Genomic DNA, 24,979 nt, shown 5'->3' on the forward strand with positions numbered 1-24,979 from the left:
AAGTAAAATAAAAAAAATAATAACATCACCTTGTAGCCGCCGATCTTCACAGGAAAAAAGGTAAAAATAAAAGAAAAGACACATTTCTCTCGATTTAGATTTAATTAATTTAATAATTCCATGATTTCCTCTTGAAATCCTTTAATGTTAAGTTAGTTATTCGAGGGAGACCATCATGGAGACAGCTTTGACGATATCTCCGTTCGTTTTCTGCAGTTGTTCGTGGCACTTGTCGAAGGACACGTCTGTGCCGACCGAGACCTTGACGCGAACTAATTTGATCGCATTGTGAACGTTCCAGCCGCTCAGCTCCAGTGCCTCCAAACACAGCTCCTGACTAGCCTAAGACCAAGAACAGCTTATATTACACTCGTTCCATATCAACTAACGTGCTGAACATGTAAGGCAGAAGCTTACTACTTCACAGGGGACATATATTGTAACTACCAACATAAAGTTTGGACCAAATAATATCGGGGTGTTGTACTCTTGAACAAATAAATCATTTCAGTCAAATTAGGCAAATAGTAAGAAGGTACAGTAAAACAAAATCAACTAAAAAGATAGATGAGTATGTAATATTTTATCGTTAGCGATTAATATTCATAGTTTCTTCACTCAAAATGTAATAGTTATAATTATTTATGATTCGTGTCCAATGTTCGGAAGAATTTGATATTATAAGAAATAAAATGTTTAAATGTTCGTATTTCGCACCCTCAACAAGTGATTAAAGGCGCTTAGCTTAATTTTTCAATCAATACGAAAATTGTTCGCTTTGTGCAGTTAGCAACAATATAACTACAGTTTTATCTCAAGATATTGCGAGAGATAGTTGAAAGATATAGGATAGAAGCATAAACTAAAATGTAGACCAAAACTATCCATTAATAATTTCAGTTAACATTCAACGCATGCAAAAATAATGGGACGTAAAATAGACAACTATAGTATTATAATATCAATGATAAGTAATAAAATTAGTAGGGAGTTAATAATAAAGAGATAGCATGCATAATATGTAGAAAAATAAAAAAGGCTAATATTTAAAAAATAAAGTCATTTCAATCTAACCAGGCCTTATAAAAAGAATAACTATGTAATGTACTAAGTCATTTGGTATGCAGGGAAGAAAATATAGATTGTTTTAGTACCGAGACCATTGAATGGTAACTGACCCTGACTAATAGTAACAATTAAGCATATAATTTACTACAACCCTGTACTGTTCCTCTAATCCCTGTATTGAAACAATCCTTATTTTATAACCTGCATACATATTTACTAAATAATTTGGCTAATTGCACAAACTACTACGACATCAAACTGCCTAAATGCCGCTATTTAAAATAAACAATGGCAATACATCTAGTTCAGCAACTATGTTAATTTTCTCACTTACGATTTGGATGACAACGAATATTATAAAGTTATACAACTAGATGGCGTTTTTTTAATAAACACGTAATTTTTTTTTATTTTAATTCTTACTTTTTTCACTTACCAACAACTTTCAATATTACATTCAAGTATTTAAGTTAAATTGTTACTAAATCGTATCCGTGTATTTCCCGTTCAATTATTACTATTATTTGTATTAGATATCTTATGTTCTTCATAATTTTGTAAATAGTATTAAAAATAGTTCTTTTACATTTAGTTTTAATGCATCAGTGTAAGTGTATAATTGTTTTATAAGGTGACAGTAGTTGGTGTCTGTGTACCGCATAAAACTATAAAATTAATACACTATTAAACCTATTTGCTACTATGTGTATACCTTTTTGTATTTGCACAGACTCAAAATAACGATGGGGATTCGTTTTTAAGTAAGTAACCATTTTCTAACCGATCAGATGGCCAATCACTGTAGCTAGCCAATTCTCTATTGAATTTAAATACGAGAACAGTATCTGCCATTTTATCCCTTCCAATATAAAAATAATATTTTATTTTATAAACGTTCCAACTTTCTCTTATTAAAACTCACTATGACTAATTTGGTTCATCAAGTTATAAGATTAGTATGTTAAACGACTGATATTAGTTTTTATTATAACAATATTTTATGAGTTTAATTTGTTTATTATTTGCTTTTAAACTACATGCATAACTCTAATACGCTATTTGAAATATTGTTCTAAAGTGAATATCAAGCACCAACCGCGTGTAATGATAAAATGTAAAAAAGTCGATGAATACAAATTTCCTTTTTGTGTGCATGAAGTCGCTGGCACTTCTTAATACGCTCCGAAAAGTTTCGAATTTTGTTCACTCTTCTTGTAGCTTACGAGTTATCAATAAAATATTGCAGTTGATGCTATTATTCGTCAAAGAAATTGGTTAATAAATATTTGATTACCGTAACATTAGCAATAGTGTTATATAATTATATAAGTGTCATAGCTGTTAGTGTTAGTGCAAATACAGTATATACCTAACTGTTATTCTCAAAGTTACCGTATACACATGCAAATTCATTACAGAAACGTTTTATTTAGTAGAGTAAAGTTACCTCATCTTTGAGCACTTTGCTCATGATCCTAACTTCGTCGGACTCTACCCCGCGTTGTCGGCCGCACGGCTTCTGATCAGCAAACTCCAGCAGATCCTCGACCGAGACGTGATCTTTACTTTCTGCAAGAGTGGCAGTGGAAATTAAATGGCAGAACTTTTTATAACCACGTAACATAGTAGGTAATATAAAAAGTAGTAAGTATTATGATACAGGAACGCCTCGTTAATTGAGATCCTCGAGTTTTCGGTAGTAACAAGAAATGCGAAATGGTGTGTTGTATATGGCAATAGACTCACCTCTATGTCAAGAGACTGACGACCATAACTCATTGATTTACTCTCTATGGATACGCAATGAGGGGTTACGAGAGGTAGTGTTAAAAAAAGTAATATGGTACCTTTTGCTAATTTAGTATGGGTCTCTTCCTCGCTGTCCGTGTCGCTTTCTACATGTAGATCTAGTTCGGTTTCGTCATCATCGTGCTCGTTGTCCAAATAACATCCAAATGGATTGGCGCCACTCGTGCCGGGTGTACTTATGAATGGGTTTGTATCCTTCGCAGTGTCAACCACATCCTCTGATTTACATTCGTCAGGTTTTGTGGTGTCTTTCGAATGTGTTTTAGTGTTCTGGTATATATTCAGGGGTCGCTGTTGGGGTACAGTCACAGGCTTCGGCTCTTCGATTAATTTTAGTGGATATCGGCGCACGTGACGCGGCTTATCGACCAGTTTTGGTTTAGTCGTGCGAGGGGGTAATGGTAATACATTCTGTGGACAGTAAAAAAGAAGCAATAAAAAGAATCATAAAAAAAATATTAAATAAATTATGGATAAAGTTTTACAAGTTCCAAACTTACAAAGGTTGTGTCTTCTGTGTGCCGCTCGCTAATAGGTAATCTGAAATAGTATTTATTATAGTATTATTATTTAGATAAAATTTTACGAAAATAATTCTGGTAACAACAAATACCTTGTATGGTGCGGAGAACCAACAGTTCTGCTGTTAAACTGGACCAAGGTGGTCCGGGCGGGCTTCGGGATCGTCGCTGCCTTAAGGATCCCGCCTGCCTCTTTTGCTATCTGTGTCATCAGCGAAGTAGAAGGTGTTGGCTCTTCAATCAAGCTAGTATAGGCCAGTTTTGACTCTTCAGTCAAACTGGCCTGTAATATATATGACAAATAAATTAATTAAATGAAATAACTCATAAATAGAAAAATGGTCGAAGTCCCGTGTTCGATTAGATAGATGGTACAAAAATAATAAAAAAGATGGTTCAAAAATAATAAATAATACATGATTCAAAAGTAGTATGTATCGTACAATGGGAAAATCGATCTATTAGTCAAGTTGTTGGGGTTTATTCGATTTTTGATCATTTCTCGGTAACACTTCACATTATAAATGTCAAATTCGTTTGTTTGGATGTTTGCCCATACATATGGCATACAGACAGAGTTAACTTGGGTGATAGGATACTTTTTATCCTACCTGATTAAAAGTGATTATCCGAAGTTTGTCTCTGTCTGCTTTTGTGATGATAAAAAGATAAAAGGGTATATTAAAATTAAATAAAACCATATTAGACGTACGGCTAGGTCAGGAACACTCTTCGCCTCTTCGGAGAAATTTCTGCGCGGCTGGAAGCCTATGAAAAAAATAAACGTTTAGAACACACGTGATGACACAATACATGTGATGATATTACATGTGTACAATTGTAATGGGTTCAAGTATCAAAACGGCACGTTTCTACTAAGCAACAGGCACGTAATACTCAACATGTTGCATTAAGTATTTGGACATCAAACGTCGCAACAATAGTTTCTTAGGCGACAAGTTGTTTTTGGTGAAATCATAGCTTATATATATACTCGACATGACACTCGACATGTTAAGTTGCTAAGTGGAAACGAGACTTAAAATGGTACGAACGAAAAATATGAATTTGAATGACAATTGAAGAGAAATGTATATGCATCAAATAACATTTTTATAACAAAAGAAAACATAATTTTTATATTGAAGATGGTCGATAGTAAATTGTATCTACTGAAGAAAATTTTTGTTAACAGATATCCTGGGAACCAAACTTCTAGAATATCACAAACCCTGTGTAGTTATCCATACATTGCGACCTTTGGTTTACAATATCAGGCAATCTTCTTCTGTGCCATAACACGTGTTAATATACATAGTAACTTACCCCATCTCCGTGATGCAGAGTACTGTAAGACCTATAGTAGCCGCTAAATCACATACAACAGTTACTAACATGGCTTTTTATACTACTGGGGAGCATACTACACTGTAATTAGGCGCTAAAGAATACAACATCGCTAGCCATCAAACCAAGTTGACACAGAAATTATGACAACTCATTCCCTTTTTGTATAACGTGAATACATCAATTCTGTTAGGAAAAGGTTCAAATATATGTCATATTAACTGTTTCTCAATACCAGTATTGGTTTAATGGGCATACAAGCTTCAAAAATCAGTAATTTCAATTTCAATGAACCAAGAACAACAACTAAGGAGAAAGAAAACGCAAAACCATAGTGTAACTATGTAAATACCTATGAATGTGGAAAATAACTTAATAATCCACATTCAGACAAATTCATGCCTAATTACTACTACATAAGATTCAACTTCTCCAACACTAGATATAAAAAAGTCTATTTTCTGACAAAAGAAACATCTAGGAATCGAAAAAAGGTTCGAGCTAATTGAAAACGAAAACACATCTGAAACTCACCATGATCGCGAATTAAAATAACGCAGCGGTAATAAATAAATATAGAAAAGTCGTTTATAGAATTTTGCAAAATAATTTAACAATTTAAATTTTGAAACTAATAACAAGAGTGTTTTGCCAATTGTATCAATAAATAAGAACATTGAATAACAAAGCTACGGAAATCTTTAGAGAAAGAAAAAAATTAGTCAAGAACTACTTTAGAGGTGGGCACTTCTGTTTTACATTGGGACCTTATCAATACCACCCATTAATTATTCGTTCATATTTAATTTTAACTTGTACTTATTAAATGTGACCATAAAGTTTAATTAAAAATGCAATGCAACGTCACGCCTTTTATCCCCGAAGAGGTAGGCAGACGTGCATATTACGGCACGTAATGCCGCAACATAATGTACATCCACTTTTCACCATTTGTGTTACAAGTCCCTAGTAATAGGGAGTAAGCCTATTTATTTAAAAAAGTACGATGGATATACATATGATGTAAGTCAAATTGTGAGACCTCAGTTTAAATACCATAATCAAAAAATTTATTAAGGAATTTATGTATCTATAATCAAATTAAGTGGGTGTTAGATTAATATTCACTTTATACTCCTCCCTATTCCTTTGAGGAATATAGGGCAATGAGATAGAAATTATCGATAGTGATATTTCTTGAATGAATTCGAATAACACAAATGTATTGAGAAAGTTGTTCATTGTCCCTGAAATATTGGATGGTTGAAACGATTACAGCCAACATCGATCGATATTCTACGAACACATTTATCTAAAAGGAGTGGTGAGCGAACACACAAACTATAGCCAAGATTATATATATATGATGATTATAACAATTTTGACTTCAATTTAGGAATGAATAAGTTGTTAAACAAATGTCAGAATGGCACTATTCTTCAACAACTCATGTCCTTGAAAAAAAAAATTGGCCAATTCGAAATAATTATAATGCATTTCCAATGAAATGATTGATTGAGCCATCCCTCGAAAAACGCCATAAATCAGTTCTCTAGTTTTATACGACTTACCGCACAGTATCAAGGCTTTTACGCCATCCTTTAATCTTTGTACTGCAAGTTACAAAATATATGTGAACATTATTGTGTTACTATATATAAAATCTTAAGAAATAAACTAAATAAGGAAACAATCACTAAGACAAAAACTAAAAATCCAAGTCAATCTTCAACTCGTTGCAACTGGCTGTCTTGGTCGAATTTGTGCCTTCTCAAAAACTGTTGTGAACAATATGATATGACATTTGATGAACTCAATATCGCGAAAAATAACGACTTGATTAGGTACGTGACCAAAAAAATGTTTATGCAGACATAACTTGCGAATGATGAAGCGAATGGACATCGACACGTTAACTAAGAACATCAGGTAATGTACTCGGGCGAAGCTGGTTGGACCTCTACAATGAAACAAAAACAAGCTAACAGACTGTTATTACCTAAAAACAAGAACCAGTTCACAAGAAGCTTACAATCAGGCTCGACAGGACAAGCATTATCATTTCGGAAGCAGTAAAGATGCTGATGATGTACCAGGGGACACTGGTACATTGCAAAACTGCGACCGACCCCAAACAAACGAGCAGCAACATCCTTAAAATTATCGGCAATCCCCAAGCCGTTCCCTAAATATGGGGATAATAGCTAACTCGCTTTTGAAAGCAAGGTTTGCTAGCATCAAAAGCATACAGGCAGACGCCAAGAGATTCATCCCTTGTAGTGATTTGGCGTCTATAGTTTAGGAAGATTAATGATTATTATTTTATATTAAATAATTTATTATATAATTACCCGTAGATTGTTCCCTCTCGGGTTCCTGATTTTGATTGCTATGATGACCCGATCGCCCAAAGCGAAAGTTGAATTTCCGCTCGCTTGGCGAATGCGGAGTTTTCTCTTCCAAGTCATTCATGGACCTATGGAAACAATTTAGAGTTAATTTGAAGTTGTTATCAGACTATAAGAGTTCCTTAGTACGAGTTTACTTTACGTTGAACGAAAATGAAACGAGAGTACGTTCGGCGCTCTGATTGGCCGGGCTCGAATGAACCAATCAATGAGAGCGCCAAACGCGTGCTCGTGTTATATTAGTATAGATTATCACGTCCGAAGCCGCGGGCAAAAGTAACATAGATAGATAAAAGGTAGGTACTTACTTGGAAGTGATTTCGTTAGCCATCGCAATAGCTGTATCCAGGTTCCGCTCGTCGTGAGCAGACATCGGTTTCATAGTAGTAGTGGAGAAGCCCTTCTTACGCTCGCTCTTAGTTAGTGTATGTGGCCTGTAGAGCAAAACATACTTATTTATTCACTACAGCCTACATATCCAATACATAAGTAAATTAGTTCATTTCATTAACAAAACATTTTTTACACCATACTCATACAACATTCATTAGTTATAAATGTAGTACTTTTTACTGTATTTTTAACTTTATTATTGTGATATAAAATCGAAAATCATAATATGAAAAGTTGCTGTGCACGTGAACAGCGCCATCTATTGGCAAATTTGCCGTATTTCTTACAGAGACGTACAGCTTTTGTTACATGTTTTATGGTAAAACATGAATGCAAGAATTATTTAACACAGACATGATTTTAGTTGACCATAATATCTGATAATAATAACTGTATACACGATTATGGTAACATTTTTAATATTATAATAATTACAACAACGAATAGTTTCTAAATTAGGATGGTGGGAATTTAATATCGTTCCAAGACATTTTGACCAACGTCTTCTTACTGATTTATTATGTAAAGGTGATACATAGAATCACAAAAACAGCAGCTAGTATTTCTGTTATACATAAACAATTGGAAATCAAATATATTATGTAGACATAATTAGGGTAGTTTCCTCAGTCAAAAATAAATTATTACAACTTTTCAACACAACAAAATATTCAAAAATAATCACACTCTAGCCCCACACTAGGCTTTTCTCCTGTGTCGTGGGTGCGTTTACAAACATACAAGTTCGCATACACATGACAACCAGACCCGAAACAACAATTTGTGGATCACACAAAGAGTTGCTCCGTGCGGGAATCGAACCCGCTACCCGTTGCGCGGCAGCCAGTTGCCCAGCCACCGCACCAACCGTGCAACAAACCGACGTGGGGCCTGTGAGGCCGTGGCGGATAGACAAGTTGTTAGTTTTACCCCTTCCCAGCGCAGAAGAGACCTGTGTTCATCAGTAGCTGCGAGTTTAGTTGCACCGACGTCGTCAAGTGTGGTAAAAGTACCGGTGAATACTGTTTTGGTAAGTTATGTCGATTTAAAATAACGACGCGGCCTCTCAGGCCCAACGTCGGTACTAACGTTAGTTTTTTGTTTGAGCTATGATCAAAATAAAGTGCTTAATTTCAGAAATCAAACTGTTAATAGAAATAATGGATGTATCTGGGACATCGAGGGGTAAACATAGTTTACCTACAGATATACAACACTATTCCAAAAGACCTTATTTTCATATAAATTCAAATAAATAGAATACTCGGTTCAGATATGCCAGATTTAGTTCAGTATGAGGCAAACGAAGAAAAAATAAGAAAAGTACATACTTTTCTATTTTGATTTTTGAGGTGCATCTTGTCCACCTAAACGAAATAAAAAATTCACATATCAATGTTACTCATGCAAGAAATATGTTTGTTTACAGTGCGCCAAACAAGTGTGTCCTGGTTGTAACTTTGATATTGGACATTTTTTTTATTTCTGGAATACCAAATACATTTGTTTTTTTTTTATGTATCTAATAACCCATAAATTTAAGAAAAATATAATTTACGGTTCCTAAGAAGTCATATATTGTTATTTTAGATTTTTTTTTGTAGGCTTGTAATTTTTTAGTTAAAATGGCACCAAAGATTGAAAGTGTTATAATTTCAAAGTTTATTAAAAATTATTACTAAAAATGTAATTTCTTTTATTTGTAAATCCCAAATTAACAGTTTGACCTATAATTTGAAGTATTATTATATATATCTTTTACAAAACTCAGTGTTATTTATGCGGCCTCTCAGGCCCTACGTCGGTACTAGTGTGACAAAAAAACCACGTCGGTAGCGAAAGGATAATAGAATATTTCATACAAAGTTTATAGAAAATATCGTTTTGGACGTTTCAAAAAATGTATTGAATTTGACTAGTAGGAAACTAGCCTATTATTATTTTATACACTATACAGTTGTAGTACGTACAAATCTGGCGGCTTTTCTTCCATATTCTCTTCCGAAATTCTTTAGAGCAGCGTCCAACAAAAATAAAACTTAACTATGTTGACATAGAGTTTAAAACAAGTAAAAGGTTTTACAATATTTGTAATTAAATAATGTTTATAACAACAACAATAAATAACAGTATCGGGATGTTTCCTTGTCAAAACTGACATAAATAATAAATTAGTATATTTATTTATCCCACAATTAAGGTGCTTTTCCAACAGAGATGTGCTATGTAGCTTTGCTACGAAGAAGTTATAGCTAACCTGTGAAATTATATGACCGTTCCCACCGATACTAAGATATGTTGCGATGCGAGCAAGATACGCAGCTCGAGTGTGCGATGGATCGTTAGTAGGTTTTCATATAAAAAAAAACATAGCTTAGCTGAGTCCGTTTCCACCAATGCTAAGCTATGTGTACCAATGAATATGACTGGTAAAAGCCAAACGCATCGGCAGCAACGTTAGCATTGATCATCTCTGATAGAAAAGCACTCTTAAGCTTTATTTGACCAATTACATGACCATTGATATATTATATTTAACTACCTAATAATCGAATTAAATAGACAAATTATCAGATAAAATAAGGAAATTGCTAATATTTCTTAAACAAACGTTTTTTTTACTATTTGGAAACATCCCAATTATGTTAAACTGTAGTGAATTAATGTAAAATCACATACGGCTTTGATTCGGCTAATAGGCTCTCATTTTCGGGGAGACGAGTGCTGCATGCAAAAAAATTGATTATTACCAATTGAGTCTTATCGCCTATAATTCTTACAAATATAGAATTCTATAAAACTTACTTAAAGCAATAAAATAATAAATAGTGTGGGTGTAGATATTGTAATGTTTGGAGTGCTAAAGCGGTTCCCTTGTCGCTTATTCTAAACTTTAATAGCTATAGGATAAAGTGCATAATAGATAGTTTTAAGACAAATTAAAATGGTAGGAAAACAAAAAGGTATATATTTATAAAACAATATGTAACTTAAAGATAGGAAACAAAACTTATGTGTCTGATGTGTGAGGTTTACATACATATCGTCATGGGACGTTGATGATTCCTGGACCTCTGTGTCCGGACTGTTAGGACTGTTTCAAACAAAATACATATCAATATGTATATGTAGCTAAATACCAATATCATACTTATATCATTTGATTTTGTTTACCTGAGGCGTTGTAAAGCCGATATTCCGTCAGAAAGGGATCTGGACCGTCGGCTTCGAGTACTGGCCATAAAAAATAGATACATACATTACTGTCTATAGCATAATTTAAATCGAAAACGTATCATTCATAACACTACACTATCCAATCAAAGCGCTAACGAATAAAGCGTCTATTTTTTAACATAGCAATCACGACAATGGATAGAGGTGAAAAATAATGTTCCTTTTTTGCTACTGAATGCTACTTTTTCTGCGAACTATGTGATGTTTATTTGCATTTACAATATCGCATGTATCAGTGGCTGCAAATGGAATGTGAATGTATATTTCAAAAATAGAATAATAGAAAACTATACTGCCTTTGTTAATATTTAGCTTTTACATGTAAAGTTGGCCACACCCATTTTATTATATACCACTTTTGGTACGACCAACAAGCTGCATATAGCGATGAGTGCATTTTCTTTATTTATTGTAGTAGCCGCCTGGTTACTTACTACTTTCTTTCAATCTAATTTTCAACTTTAACCCGAAAATCGAATGAAAATAATTAAACATTGGATTATAAGTTGTTGCATATACCACTCACTCGCGTAGAAACAAAGTTAATAACATAATAATGAATAATATACTCAAATGTCACTTACTTATTGATTGTACGAGATGCCTTGAAAATTATTTCACCTTACATGCTGGTACTTGGCAGGAGGATAGGGTAGTAGTTGTAGAAGACAGTAGCTAAACAATAAGTTCCCGGTAGCGCAGAAATAGGAGACCGGGAACCCGCGGGGTCCAAGCGCTAAACATCATCTCAGCGAACAAAAAACATCTATGACTGCCGCCACGGTAAAGTACTTAACTTACACATCATTAACAAAAAACATTTAATTCAACACCAATGACAAAACAACTAATCATCTAGATCATTTAAACAAGAACTGAAAACAGTATCAATGCTTAGAACATAAAATAAAAAACACACAACCAACGCCTTGTCCAATCATTTAATTAGGTATACATTTATTGAGTATAAGTATAAGTAAAAAAAAAAATAAGTACACGAATAGCGTAAGAACAGTAATACACAATACACATATCAAAAAATGTTACATTATCTTATTAAAAACAGCCTCAAAATGTTCACAGTACATTTTTTGACTAGACATTTATTTAATGACGTTTTGATCAAGAAAAGTATATGTTAATACTTTGCTTGATCAGGCACATTCATTCAGGAGTTACATACGCTCTTTCCTCGTCCGGTATTCTTTGGTATCGTCGATACCTTTGCATGCAATGGAATTAAAATAAACGTGTAAGTTTTAAGGCAGAAATACATTACCGTAGCGCGTCGTGTCGTGACCACCAAAACATCATTATCATCATCAACAGCCTATAAAATATAACACCCACAAGTATAAGAAGAGGGCGTGCTGAATCTCCGGGCCGCTACGACACCACAAATATATAGTACCTAAATGCTCTAGCACGCCACGACACGGTGCGCCACGGTTATGTATTTCCTTCATGATATAAATCCGTAAAAAAATCTTTATCATAGGTAATACTTACGGCCGCATATAGTCCCTAATACCAGAGCTGCTTGCAATAAAGAACTCTACTTTAGTCCAACTCTCTCAAATCGATTATATTTGGTCCAAAAATTCGTACGCATTTGATACTAATCAGCGAAGACTTACCTGTTCTAATGGTATTGCAATAAATAAAAGATAGTAGTAATAGAGATATTTACCTCGTGCTAGGTTCCGGTAGTCTGGATGGCACCCCCTGAAAATACAAGAAAGCAACATTACATATGAGATCAAACAGAATATTTTCAATAACTATGCTATACTTCATTTGCTTTCCAATTTCACCGAGTAATATTTAAATCCTAGCTACTGAAGATAACAACAAACTTAAAACCTTCTCTTTACATAAAAAAAATCGAATAATAAGCTTAAGCTTTTATAAGCTAAGATAATATTTTATAAGCTTATTATAGCTTAAGCTTAAGCTTATTATAAAATATTATCTTAGCAATTAGCAGTAGCTCCATCCAATCCTAAGTTTCAAAGCATATTTTTCATCGTCTACTCGCAATAAATCGAACTAGGTATTCTCTAAAAGTTATTAAACGAACAGTCAGTAAAATACAAACATGTTACTCCGAACTATTCGTCAACATGGCAACGTTCAATATTTGGAAAAACGCCGTGAAACGGCCCACTAAAGTTAAAATAGAAAATGGTATATCTATCTATTCTACGATAGACGTGTAGTCGCATCACATCACAAAACAACCTTTCAGTGGCCACTGGTAACCAAAGCTTCTTTTCGCATGGATAAGGTTTGAGCATTAATCACCACACTTGATAAATGTGGGTTGGCGATTTCAAAATTTATAATTAAAAGTTATTAGCCCAGGTAACCGTTTGTCAGTGGTGTCTAAATAATCTTAGAAAGCACATATAGCTTTTTTATGGAATAGGTGGCAAACGAGCAGACGAGTCATCTAATGGTAAGCGATCAGCGCCACCCATGGACACCCGCAACACCAGAGGAGTCACAGGTGCGTTGCCGGCCTTTTAAAAAGGAGTATGCTCTTTTCTTGAAGGTTTGAAGGTCGTATCGGTTCGGAAATACCGCCGATGACAGCTCATTCCACAGTTTTGCTGTGCGAAGATAACTCGGAAGAAGTCACATTGGTACTTGCCGTTGGTAGGTTTCGAACCCGCACCCTCGTGCATGAGGAGCTAACGTCATAAGCCTCCGAGTTACCACGACAGTCGTACCTAATACAGAGAAAAATAAATAATGCCTCTAATCTACCTATCCCACGAAATAAGCCAAACGCGGTCATATTAAAACCGATTCTAAGAAATAAATAGGTAATATTAAATGTTTCCTCATAATAATTCCACTTTAGTCCAATAAAGCTTGCTAAGCTTTATATTATTGCTTCGAATAATCTGCATTTACCAGAAACATATAATACCGATGCACTATAATGCAAACTTCAATATGAAAGCTAATACTCACAATTGTTCAACAAACTATAAACTTACAACTATGATCTCTAGAAATTCCTGAGTCTATTAATAATCCTTCTTGGATCTTATAAGCCGATATCTAAACAATGGTAAAGTTCTAAGCAACTTCGGCTTCTGAAAGATTCTTCCTGCTTAAGGAAATTTGATATTAATCTCTACACATAAACTATGGCACAACTTGTAAGACTTACAAATACTTGAAACAGTAAAAATATTTGGTTGTTTGTAGAAGGTAAACTAGCTCAAAATCAGCAAACTACTATGTTAGTAGTTATCGTCAGTTGATAGTCGATAGTGACCATATGGCCACTACCTATGACCTACACTTAATACAGAGTCCCAGTCAAAAATCATTTATTCCGTGAGAATGCGAACGAACAGTTACTTTTCAAATGAAATTCAAATTACCTACTAACTTGTAATAAAAACCAAAATACCTTTACACAACTAAACTGACTTACTTTAAAATTCATTGGAGGAGGTGTCATGCGCATGACGAGCTCTAAAGTTACCTTCTAAACTGTTAACTAAAGCGTAGTCTTTTGTGTTTCAAATTACCTAGGAAAAATGGCTGCGTTTAATTTCATTGTGTTCAAAGACTAATAACTTGAGAAGTATTTTTATCACTTTGATGTAACAATGAACTGGCTTAATAACCAATACTAATCTAAAACCTAATCTCTCAACTGTCTCATAATGACATAAAATGTCAGTGACATAATAGATATTTGATGTAAAGTTGCAGCATGTTCTAAATATGAAACCATCCACAAACGGGCAATTAATAGTCGAGGTCGCAGTTGGTCGGTGCAGAGGTCATTCGAAATGTACGTCCACGTACTCCCCCATAAATTGAATTAAGGGACGTGGTCGGAAATGTTCAAGTACTTTCGAAAGTGCACGGTCGGCTGGCAAAACGCGAGCATATGTAGATTTAATTTGACACTACAAATCCTTCATTAAGTTCCCCGGCTGTGAATTTAAATGAATACATTGCATTCCGCCCACATGTATCCCGCGTAACCACGTAACACATTCTATTATGCTTGTAATTCACACAATAGTTTTCCATGCAATAATACAATATGTGGCCTCGCTAGCCGGTATTATCAGGGAAACAATGGCTGATATTGATTTTATTTCTAAAATAATTGCAGTAAATATGGCTTGATTTATGTTGGCTACTATATGCATATCATGCTCATACTCCATGACATTTCACCTCAGCTTCTGTTGATATTCCCAATATGCACGTGTATCCAATTTGTCACACGTTGGAATTTACGTGCAACAGCGCAAATCTAGTACTCAGTGAGACGTTATGCCGTTTATCCAATAACGGCTCCGGTTCAGCGCATTTTCATAAAATAACAACGAAAATATTTATACGATACTATCTATAGTATTTAGTACTGGGGAAGCTCACAATAAAACACACAGCCCATTTGTAGCTCGGTATAATAAAAACTGCCCTTGACAATTCACGTTGACAACTGACATAGACAACTGATGTTGTACACAGATTATGCGCTTACACTACATCCCTCCCCACTTAATTAAGAATTACAACAATTACCCCTCTCTAACTTATTACCAACTTAATATCTAACAAATTATGATTAACTTAAGAATACTTATAGTTTATGGTTTTACCCACTCGACAACTCCGAACGGGACGTGGCTGGGTCGGTACTGGGGTGGTAGGAGGCGTGGTAAAGTCCTCACTGATTGGCATGCCTAAATCCTCAACGGACTCTGTATTGGTACCTATCTTACCCCCGGGCTCACCCAGCTGCTCGCCTCGAACTACGGTCCGCTCAGATGGGATCTCCGCCTGGATATCAGGCTCCAAAGTCTGAGGGTCCACGGAAGACGGTCTCGTACCTGTGGGGACTACAAGCGAACTCCTCGTTCTACGCTTTAGCTGGTCGAGATGTCTATGGTGAACGTTACCCTTATCGTCAAGAATTTTATAATCATTAGTTCCTGTTGACTTAATCACAGATCCTGGTTGCCATTTTTCTGCCTTTAGATACTGACGGTACCAAACATCGTCACCTACTCCTACTTCTCTACTCACCCCACCTTTACCCCTAACCTGCCGCTGCTGCGACTCACGAACCTTGCCTTCCCTATCTGGTTTCAACGCGTCTAACCTAGTCCTTAAACGTCTGCCCATCAGTAATATCGCCGGACTTTCTCCCGTAGAACAATGTTCGGTATTACGGTAATGTAGTAAGAAATTATTCAAGGTCAATTCTATATTTTTGTTCTCAGCTATAGCCTTTTTAATAACCTTCTTTAGGGTCCTGACTGCGTTCTCCGCCGCCCCATTTGACGCGGGATGATAAGGGGCTGTAAATACGTGTTCCACCCCGTCACCCTGTAAAGAGGTGGCAAATTCACTACTTGTAAATGGTGGACCGTTATCTGTCACTATCTGCCTAGGAACGCCAAACCTACTCCATAGTTCACTAAGCTTAGAAATAGTACTTCGAGCTGACGTATTAGGAACCAAAAAAACTTCTAACCATTTTGACATGGAGTCTACTACGACCAAATACAATCTACCTCCGATGGGGCCCATAAAATCTAAATGGAGCCTAGTCCATGGGCGGTGAGGCCAGGGCCAGAGCCGTGGGGATGCGCTGGGGGGCGCGTCCGCATGCTGGGCGCAGGTGGCGCACGCGCGGCACTCGCGCTCCACCGCCTCGTCGATGCCGGGCCACCACACGTAGCTACGTGCTATGGCTTTGGATTTAACTATCCCCATGTGCGGCTCATGTATTAATTTTAACACTTTATCTCGGCAACCATCAGGAATTACAACCCTATGCCCCCACATAACACATCCTAATTCCTCGTATAATTCCGACTTCCTATTAAAATAAGGTTGCATACCTACTATACTACACACTTCGGGCCAACCGTCCCGTATAAACGATAAAACCCTACTCAGAATGGCATCCTTCAATGTAAATGTTTTTATTTGTTTATTATCCAATAATAACGCTTCTTGTGCAAAGTGTAAATATGTCTGTTCCGGAATTACGTCACTTTCTTGTTTAGTAGTATTGATCGGCAACCGCGATAGGCCGTCCGCACAGTTTTCGTTAGTTTTAATGTATTCTATATCGTAGTCATAAGCAGACAAAATGACGGCCCACCTCTGCATCCTACTCGCGGTCATAGTCGGTATCCCGGCATTAGGGCCAAAGATAGAAACCAACGGTTTATGGTCAGTGCGTAATGTAAATTTTCGTCCGTATAAATATTGATGGAATTTCTTTACACAGAAAATAATAGCTAAAGCTTCGCGGTGTATTTGAGAATAATTTTTCTCCGCAGCAGTGAGGGCACGCGACGCATACGCCACTGGGCGCTCGCCCCGCACCCCGCGCTGCGCCAATACCCCTCCAATACCCCGCGCGCTCGCATCACACGTCACGATAACCGGTTTCCTAGGATCGTAGTGAGCTAACACCTCGCTACTGACTAACGCTCTTTTGACTTCTCCGAATGCGCGCTCGCACTCACTGTCCCATTTCCATGGAATCTCCTTCCGCAGTAAACTATGCAAAGGAGCTAGTAAGGAACTAAGATTTCTAGTAAATCTTGCGTAAAAGTTAATCATACCTAGGAACGAACGTAATTCTGTTACATTGGTAGGAGCTTCAATCTTAAGAATAGCATCAATCTTAGAAGTATCCGCTTTAATTCCATCTTTTGATATCACATACCCCAAATATTTAACATTGTCTACCAAGAAAACACATTTATCCTTCCTTAACTTTAATCCGTTGTCAGCTAAACGCTTCAAAACAGCCTCAAGGGCCTGTAAATGCTCCGTTCTAGTCTGACCTCCTATGATGATGTCATCAAGAAACGCTTGCACATGCGGAATGCCCTGTAATAAATTTGTCATAATGCGTTGGAAAATTCCTACGCTAGATGCTAAGCCAAAAACTAACCTATTGTATCGAAATAACCCTCGGTGTGTGTTAATGACAGTAAACTTTTTGGAATCATCCAACACAATCTGATTGTAAGCATTAGATAAATCTATTTTGCTTAAATATTGAGCTCCATTTAACCCTACCAAAACATCATCAATTCTAGGAAGTGGGTAACGATCGACCAGCAAAACGGGGTTTAAAGTAGACTTGTAGTCCGCACAAATACGTAACGTACCGTCAGCCTTATTAACAGGCACCAGCGGAGAAGCCCAGTCCGAGCTGTCCACCGGCTCGATGACGCCGGTGCGCAGCATCGCATCGAGCTCAGCGTCGACGCGCTCACGGAGTGCATACGGCAGGGGCCGTGCTCGGTGAAATACGGGTTCCGCGCCCTCACGCACCCGCAGTGTTGCCTTGCCCCCCCTGTACCGTCCCAGCCCTCCACTGAACAGTTCTTTATACCTGTCAAGTAATTTACACAACACAATATCAATTTGTTTGTCATCCTTCCTGATAAAATTACACTGAAACTTTGGAATATCTATTTGTAATTCTGCCAACCACTGTCTCCCAATCAAAGATGTGGTACCATTCTCAATGACAAATAATTCTAATTGTTTTTCTATGGCATCATAACACACTGACGGTTTAATTATACCCAAGGGCTTTATTTTCGAGCCATCATAAAATTTTAGGATAGTATTATCATTTTTAATAGGCAAATGGTCAAAATACAAATCATATACATTTTTATTTATACACGAAATGGCTGTGCCAGTGTCTATCTCCATTACAATTGGAATGTTATCTATAAGAATGGGTAAACTCACCGCCTTATAATTATTTAATGCCATGAGATTTAGATCTTCGATAACCCCTTCTTCATCACTGGTCCCGTAGTCGAGATCTCCGAAATGAAATCCGCGCCTAATCGCTTTTTCTTGACCGTCATTGTTTTCCTGCGACCTTCGACCTTTCCACTCAGGACACACCCGCCGCAAGTGACCCACATTTTGACATTTGCTGCACACAAAGTTCCGATAGCGGCACCTGTCAAAATCGTGATTCGCCGCCCCGCATGCTGCGCAGCCTGCGTTCACCGACCCGGCTGAGCCCGTCATCCTGACATTGACCGGCCGCGTGCGGCCTCTAGCTGTCGGTGCTACCGGTCCCGCTCCGCCAACTCTGCGCCCGCGTCCTTGTCCGACACGCCCCGCGCACTTTTCTAGCGCATGGACCGAGCACGTACTCCTCGCCTCTGATGCTCCTTTCCCCTCAACCACAGCTGCGTCCCTCTCCGCTGCTTCTAACGAACACGCCAACTTGACCGCCTCCGCAAAATTTATGGTGTCATTTTCAGCGAATAACCGCTGCCGAATGACGTCACTGCGCAGCCCGCAGATAAATTGGTCGCGTAAGTTTTCGTTCAAATTGGTGTTGAACTTACAATTCCGCGACAATTTCTTCAGTTCCGCTACGTATGTGGCCACATCCTCCGTAGCACCTTGCCGTTTCTGTCGAAATCGGTATCTTTCCGCTAACGAAGATGGCGGCGGTTGTAAGTGTTGTTGCATCAAATCACCAGCTTGTACGAAAGATAATTCCGAAGGCTTGTTTGGACTAGCGAGATTAACCAGCAACTCGTAAGCTTCATCCCCCATACTAGCAATCATCGTCGGTAACTTCATTTCGTCCGAGACCTTGTTCACCTTGAAGTACATCTCAAGTCTGTCCATATAAGACGTCCATAACCCCGACCGCATGTCGAACTCTTTGATTTTACCAATCGACATTGTGACACACTGTAGATTGAATGCGCACGCAAAACCGTAACTAATTGTCCTCGTCGCCACTATAGTATTTAGTACTGGGGAAGCTCACAATAAAACACACAGCCCATTTGTAGCTCGGTATAATTGAAAAACTGCCCTTGACAATTCACGTTGACAACTGACATAGACAACTGATGTTGTACACAGATTATGCGCTTACACTACACTATGTTAAAAGTAAAATATTAGAAATATTTCCATTTTGTTTTCCAGGTACTAAATCCTCTATTTCACGTATAGCCTCGGCAGTTAATCTGTACCTACGTAGAAATTATTGCATAAAGATAACTGGTAGAGAATACCATTTGTCGGTAAGCTTCAAGTCCGCCTTACTTGAAGGATTTTTCATTATAAAGTTTAAATAAAATAAGTTATAAAACGATTTAGAATCCACACAAAGTAGAAAACCACTTTGACGTCAATTTGTTCGCATTGCTATGGAATTGTTTTGCAAACAGAGAAATATTATTTCGCAACGCCTTGAAGAAAACGTTGTACCCTCTTGAGAAAAAGTACTTAACTAAGAAAAATATTTTTTATTCGTAAATCAATTTTATTATGTATAAGATGTCTGAGTAGGTAGCCGAAAATAGATAAAGAAAAACAACGAGAAAAACAATACACTTACTGTATCCTCCTTTTTACGTGTCTCTAGATTCTTAAACATCGAATCTAACTCATCAAGCAAACTTTGGCTGAAATCAGTGGTGCTTTTCTGAAAAAGATAAAAATATCATGAGAAATGACGAACATAAGGAACAACATTACACCTAGTATTCCTAACACCAGGACTACAATTGTGTTGTATATGACTGTATTGTGATATGAGACAAGCCACCAAGAAGATAATAACAAGACCGAGCAAATCCAGCTTCTTTGCTATACACTCAGAAAGAGTACAAAGTCAGGATAATGGACCAAATATACACACAACTAGGTAACTATAGAAAGAAAATGTGCACATCTCACAGTACTTCTATACACCTTATATAACAACGCACCCCTTCCTGCGATCCCTATACCCCCACAACTTATCGATCATATCTAAAAACTCGGATCTAATTCAAAATATGTGCCCTATTAGCCTTACAACAACACTAAACTGAACCCATAGTATCACTAGTCAAGCAGACACAAAAGTAAGTACATGGCTCAAAGTAGGCAAAATTTTCTAAAATTAGTGTTCCATCGGTACCAGTAATCAATAAGGCCATATCTGCTTACCCAGTAACTAAGAAGTCACAAGCAAGACTACTGAGCACCTACTACAGCTGGAAGAAGAGGGTAGAGTACCACTACAGGTTACACGAAAAGAAATTGAAACTCAAAGTTAAAGTCGGCAAAATCCACGGAAACTAAATTTATTTCAAAGAAAATCTAGTTAATTAGCTCCGATAATAAATGAACCAAAATAATCATAAGTTAAAAATATTTCCAACAAAATTTTAATAAATAAGAATCCTTAAAAATATACTCACCAGTACCTCCAAACTCTCCGGTCTTAACGCGAGGCGCTCTGACTTGGACAGCGACGCAGCAGTACCTTCCTGTAACAACAAGAAGAGAGTACTAAGCGACTACAACTAAAATCAACAAGTAATACTTAGATGAAACAGCGATGGCAACCATCACTGAGAGCGGGTGGAATTGTACTGAGATTTTTGTTGCGAAAATTTTACCCCCTCACCCCCCTGGCGGCAAAAAGAATTATATGGATCTATATATAGTATTTAATTTTCAATGTCTACGAACACGGCATAAATAGAGTATTAATAGGTCGTACAGGTCAATACATATTTATTCTAAAACATCGCATAGAAACAAAATGAAAGACAACCACTTATAGAGAAATAGAGACTAGGTACTTTTCTGATTAAATAACAAAATTCTGTAAGTAAAATGTGCACCGCTTTCGTTGCAAATATTAAATGTCAAAGGTACGCAGTGACTTGTAAAATAAAATTAACAAAGGTAAAAGAGCTCGACAGTTCTCGTCACTACCGAGCGGTGCGCTTTGATCGCTTTTGAGTCACCTGACAGAGTATATTTAGTCAATTTATGCTAGATACTTCAGGAAATAAGCAATTTTTTTTCATACACAAGACTTTAGGTACCCTGTTTGGTAGACTCATTGCGAATTTTATAATGAAACCGAATCATACTTTGTACAAGTTGTGTAGACTTAGATATATAGATGTATATAGACTTTTAAGATAGGTGTGTCAAAAGCGCACAAAAAGATTGCGCGCTTTAGCTCTACACATTAGTCCAAAGCACCTTCAAATAAATAAGATAATTTAGCTGTAATAAGTTACTAAAATAATTTGACCTTCAGACATTATTCAGTCTGAACAACAAAGAAATTATTAATTTGTAAAAAAGCTACTAGTTAATAAAAGATTTTCATTTAATATTCTGGAGGTAGATACTATCGAAAACTTACAACTTTCAATACCATTATTTTCCCCGTAAAAATATAATCCGATTAAAGAATCCGAATTGTAAAGGTATGGGAATTCTCAGTACTAGTATAAATTACTATAGTGATACTGTAGGTTGGGTCGTGCCGTTATTGCAAAAAAGTTGATCGGACTTCTGACCCACACGTCATTCTCGTGAGCCTTGCCTTCTGCTGCAGGAGGTCGGCTCGCTCGCAAAGCGTCGACAATAAATGCATTAATGAATGAATGCAACGTCACGCCTTTTATCCCCGAAGGGGTAGGCAGAGGTGCTCATTACGACACGTAATGCCGCTATACAATGTACACCCACTTTTCACCATTTGTGTTATAAGTCCCATGTAATAGGGGGTGAGCCTATTGCCACATACTGAACACAATTCCAGACTCCGTGCTACTACTGAGAAATTTTCGAAAAACCGAAAAAAGCCCAGTAATACTTTGCCCGACCCGGGAATCGAACCCGAGACCCCTTGTTCGTTCGGCAGTCGCACTTGCGACCAACCAACCAACCAACGAGGCAGTCAATAAATGCATTAATACATGTAATATTTAGTTCCATTAGCACCTAGATAGAATAGTTTGTAACATCATTACAATATTGATTGCAAGGCCGGAGAAATTATATTTCCTAGAAAAGCCAAATTTGTATTTAAATGCTATTGTCAACAAAGCCTTTTGTGCAGATGGAATATAAGCGCTTTACTTCATACAAAAGTGAAGGTAACATTTTAATTGTTAAAGCTTTTGGTCGACATTGTTGCAATCTACTCGAAATATCAAACAAAAAACAGACACAAGTACCTACTATTCCCCGAACGAACGAAACGAACGAAGTGGGTTTACCCACTGCACAGTGCTTACAGTCATGAGACCCAGCGACACCAGAAGAGTTACCGGCCTCAGACGGGAGAATAAGTGGTGGGCTTCTAGTAAACTCACTCACCTGGCGAAACACAACGCAACCGTTGTTCCACGCCAGTTTCTTGTGAGCCCGCGCTAACCTTCAGGTTGAGCCGGACACGTTTTGACTCTCGTTAAATTTTTGCTTCTGTACATCTATTAAGATGTAACAGTGAGGTACAGACTTCATTTGGTTGTTATTTCTAAGCGAACTAAACAAGGACGCAAACGTATTACAGTTATATGTTCAACCCTTACAACTATCTAGTTGACTGACTAATGTGGTTTGCCTATCGGGAGACCTTTGAACACAGATGACCTACTTTTGCGGAATCATCATCGACAAAATACTTCAACAAATAGTAGTAAAAGTAGTTATAGTTCATATGGTGGTCGTAATATAACTTGCCTTTAAAGCGAAAGGCATTAAAGTTTATGTACTCAACAAGGCAAACTTCAAAAATACGAAAACTCCGCTGCGTAAATATTAACTCAGTGCAAATTAAAAGCGGCGATTTCCACAAAACGGTACGAATTGAGATTTAAATTACTGCATGACTTGGACGAAAAGTCCAAGCACACACGAAAGAGCAAGAGTTTTCGGGATCGAGTAAATTAAAGCGTTTGCGAAAGTATAATAGCTGCACTGTTCCTGTAAATTGCTTCCTTTTCTACGGTAAATGGTATTTCATATGTACCTGCGGCACATCTCATATTTCGGTACCGATTATAGCATTGTGTAATTGATGTTAATATAGAATAGACAGTCGATTTGTTATCGTTGTACTAAAAACATGTACTAACAACATTGTATTAATTACAACCTCATAATTTTATTGAAGAGCACTCAAACATGGTACTCATAACATAGAGTACGTGAGTTACACGCCTTCATAAATGCGCCTTTACATCTACTCTTTCCGTTTGGGCAATACGGACCTCGACAATATAATTCTTTGTCATATCAAGTTTATGAAAAAGCATTTCAAAGTCTAGAATCCAATAAACGTTAGTCCGACCTGGAAATAGAAAGTAATAAAACCTGCGCGAAGTACATCAAAGAAGCGAAAGCAATCTGAGTTAGAGGGAAATGTCAAAGAAAATATGCAGATCCTTGTAAATTTGTATTGCCATTTGCATCGTGATCAATCAATAGATCACAGCGGGTTAGAGGGGGTGGCCCACTTCCACGTTTGGGTCAGTCAACATTGCCCTTGTGACGCGACGCTAAAAATAAACTGGAAAATCTAAACAAGCTAACGTAGGTATCATCCGACCGCGATAGGCATGCCTTTACACTGTACATGCTCCACACGCTTGCACCGATAAAATATTTTATTGCAGGTACGGCGGTATGTCATTCTGTGAATATTTTCTACTCCGCTGCGCGCTGGTCGGCAAATATGAAGGTTGCAATACTTTCCTCTGGTGTATTGTGTGCGACTGACGGATCGAGCGACAATAACATTTTATATGATTCTTAAATCGAATGGTTTACTTGCATTTGAATTGTAATGTATCGTAATACGTTTTCACTACCCGAAGACGTAGGCAATACTATTCTCATTGCGGGATTTTAATCCGAGACCTCGTTGCTCGTTCACAATACAAGCATCAAGGCAGTACCTAATAATACGGCAATAAGAACTTCAACACCCACATTAACTAGCGAAAGGTGGGTGTATTTCTTCAAATCCCTTTGCCTATAGAATGCAATTCGTAATGTCAGTTAAAAATAACGCAGATTCATCCAAACGTGCTTTGCGCATTAATAATAAAAAAAGAAAAAGTCAATTCTGGAGTTAAATTACAAACTAAAACGACTGCTATAAGTAACTGCGACTGTCGCACAAACGAAGACTCGTGACTACCAAGTTGTGTTAATAGGAACTTGTATACCACTATTTTCCCTAAAAAAGAGTAACGTTAAGTTACTTCAGCTCTTTCTAATTAGATTTCTAAGCGATAATTTCATTCATTTGATGAATACGATACTTGGTCAACTCATCTTATACCACGACTAACATTACACCGTGTAGGTAAATAAGGCCGTTTC

At 37.0% G+C, this 24,979-nt stretch overlaps 2 protein-coding genes across 8 annotated transcripts in view; both read right to left on the reverse strand.

The window, feature by feature from the left end:
- Positions 1 to 83: 83 nt before the first annotated feature.
- The window catches only part of LOC118262048 (activated Cdc42 kinase-like), a 46,046-nt gene continuing 21,150 nt past the window's right edge, over positions 84 to 24,979 (reverse strand). For 2 of the 7 annotated variants that reach the window (XM_035573184.2, XM_035573153.2), the window contains 17 exons: positions 21,040 to 21,108; positions 20,190 to 20,276; positions 12,474 to 12,508; positions 12,293 to 12,319; positions 11,967 to 12,005; positions 10,721 to 10,780; positions 10,587 to 10,640; positions 10,226 to 10,270; positions 9,517 to 9,555; positions 7,462 to 7,587; positions 7,097 to 7,221; positions 4,111 to 4,166; positions 3,491 to 3,681; positions 3,378 to 3,417; positions 2,916 to 3,288; positions 2,516 to 2,637; positions 84 to 342 (listed from right to left, as the gene is read on the reverse strand). In XM_035573184.2, coding sequence (XP_035429077.2) covers positions 157 to 342; positions 2,516 to 2,637; positions 2,916 to 3,288; positions 3,378 to 3,417; positions 3,491 to 3,681; positions 4,111 to 4,166; positions 7,097 to 7,221; positions 7,462 to 7,587; positions 9,517 to 9,555; positions 10,226 to 10,270; positions 10,587 to 10,640; positions 10,721 to 10,780; positions 11,967 to 12,005; positions 12,293 to 12,319; positions 12,474 to 12,508; positions 20,190 to 20,276; positions 21,040 to 21,108 — 1,674 coding nt within the window. In that variant the 3' untranslated portion in view covers positions 84 to 156. The remainder of the gene's footprint in view (positions 343 to 2,515; positions 2,638 to 2,915; positions 3,289 to 3,377; positions 3,418 to 3,490; positions 3,682 to 4,110; positions 4,167 to 7,096; positions 7,222 to 7,461; positions 7,588 to 9,516; positions 9,556 to 10,225; positions 10,271 to 10,586; positions 10,641 to 10,720; positions 10,781 to 11,966; positions 12,006 to 12,292; positions 12,320 to 12,473; positions 12,509 to 20,189; positions 20,277 to 21,039; positions 21,109 to 24,979) is intronic. The other 5 variants (XM_050704580.1, XM_035573193.2, XM_035573176.2 and 2 more) reach the window with 4 other exon arrangements.
- On the reverse strand, positions 18,042 to 19,750 carry LOC126912455 (uncharacterized). Its single transcript, XM_050704581.1, has 2 exons — positions 18,560 to 19,750; positions 18,042 to 18,191 (listed from the first exon to the last, which is right to left on the reverse strand). The coding sequence occupies exons 1-2, from the start codon at positions 19,520 to 19,522 to the stop codon at positions 18,186 to 18,188; spliced, it is 969 nt and encodes a 322-aa protein (XP_050560538.1). The 5' UTR covers positions 19,523 to 19,750; the 3' UTR covers positions 18,042 to 18,185.

The sequence above is a fragment of the Spodoptera frugiperda genome, chromosome 25 (genome assembly GCF_023101765.2).
Source record: "Spodoptera frugiperda isolate SF20-4 chromosome 25, AGI-APGP_CSIRO_Sfru_2.0, whole genome shotgun sequence".
Classification (NCBI taxonomy): Eukaryota; Metazoa; Arthropoda; class Insecta; order Lepidoptera; family Noctuidae; genus Spodoptera; species Spodoptera frugiperda.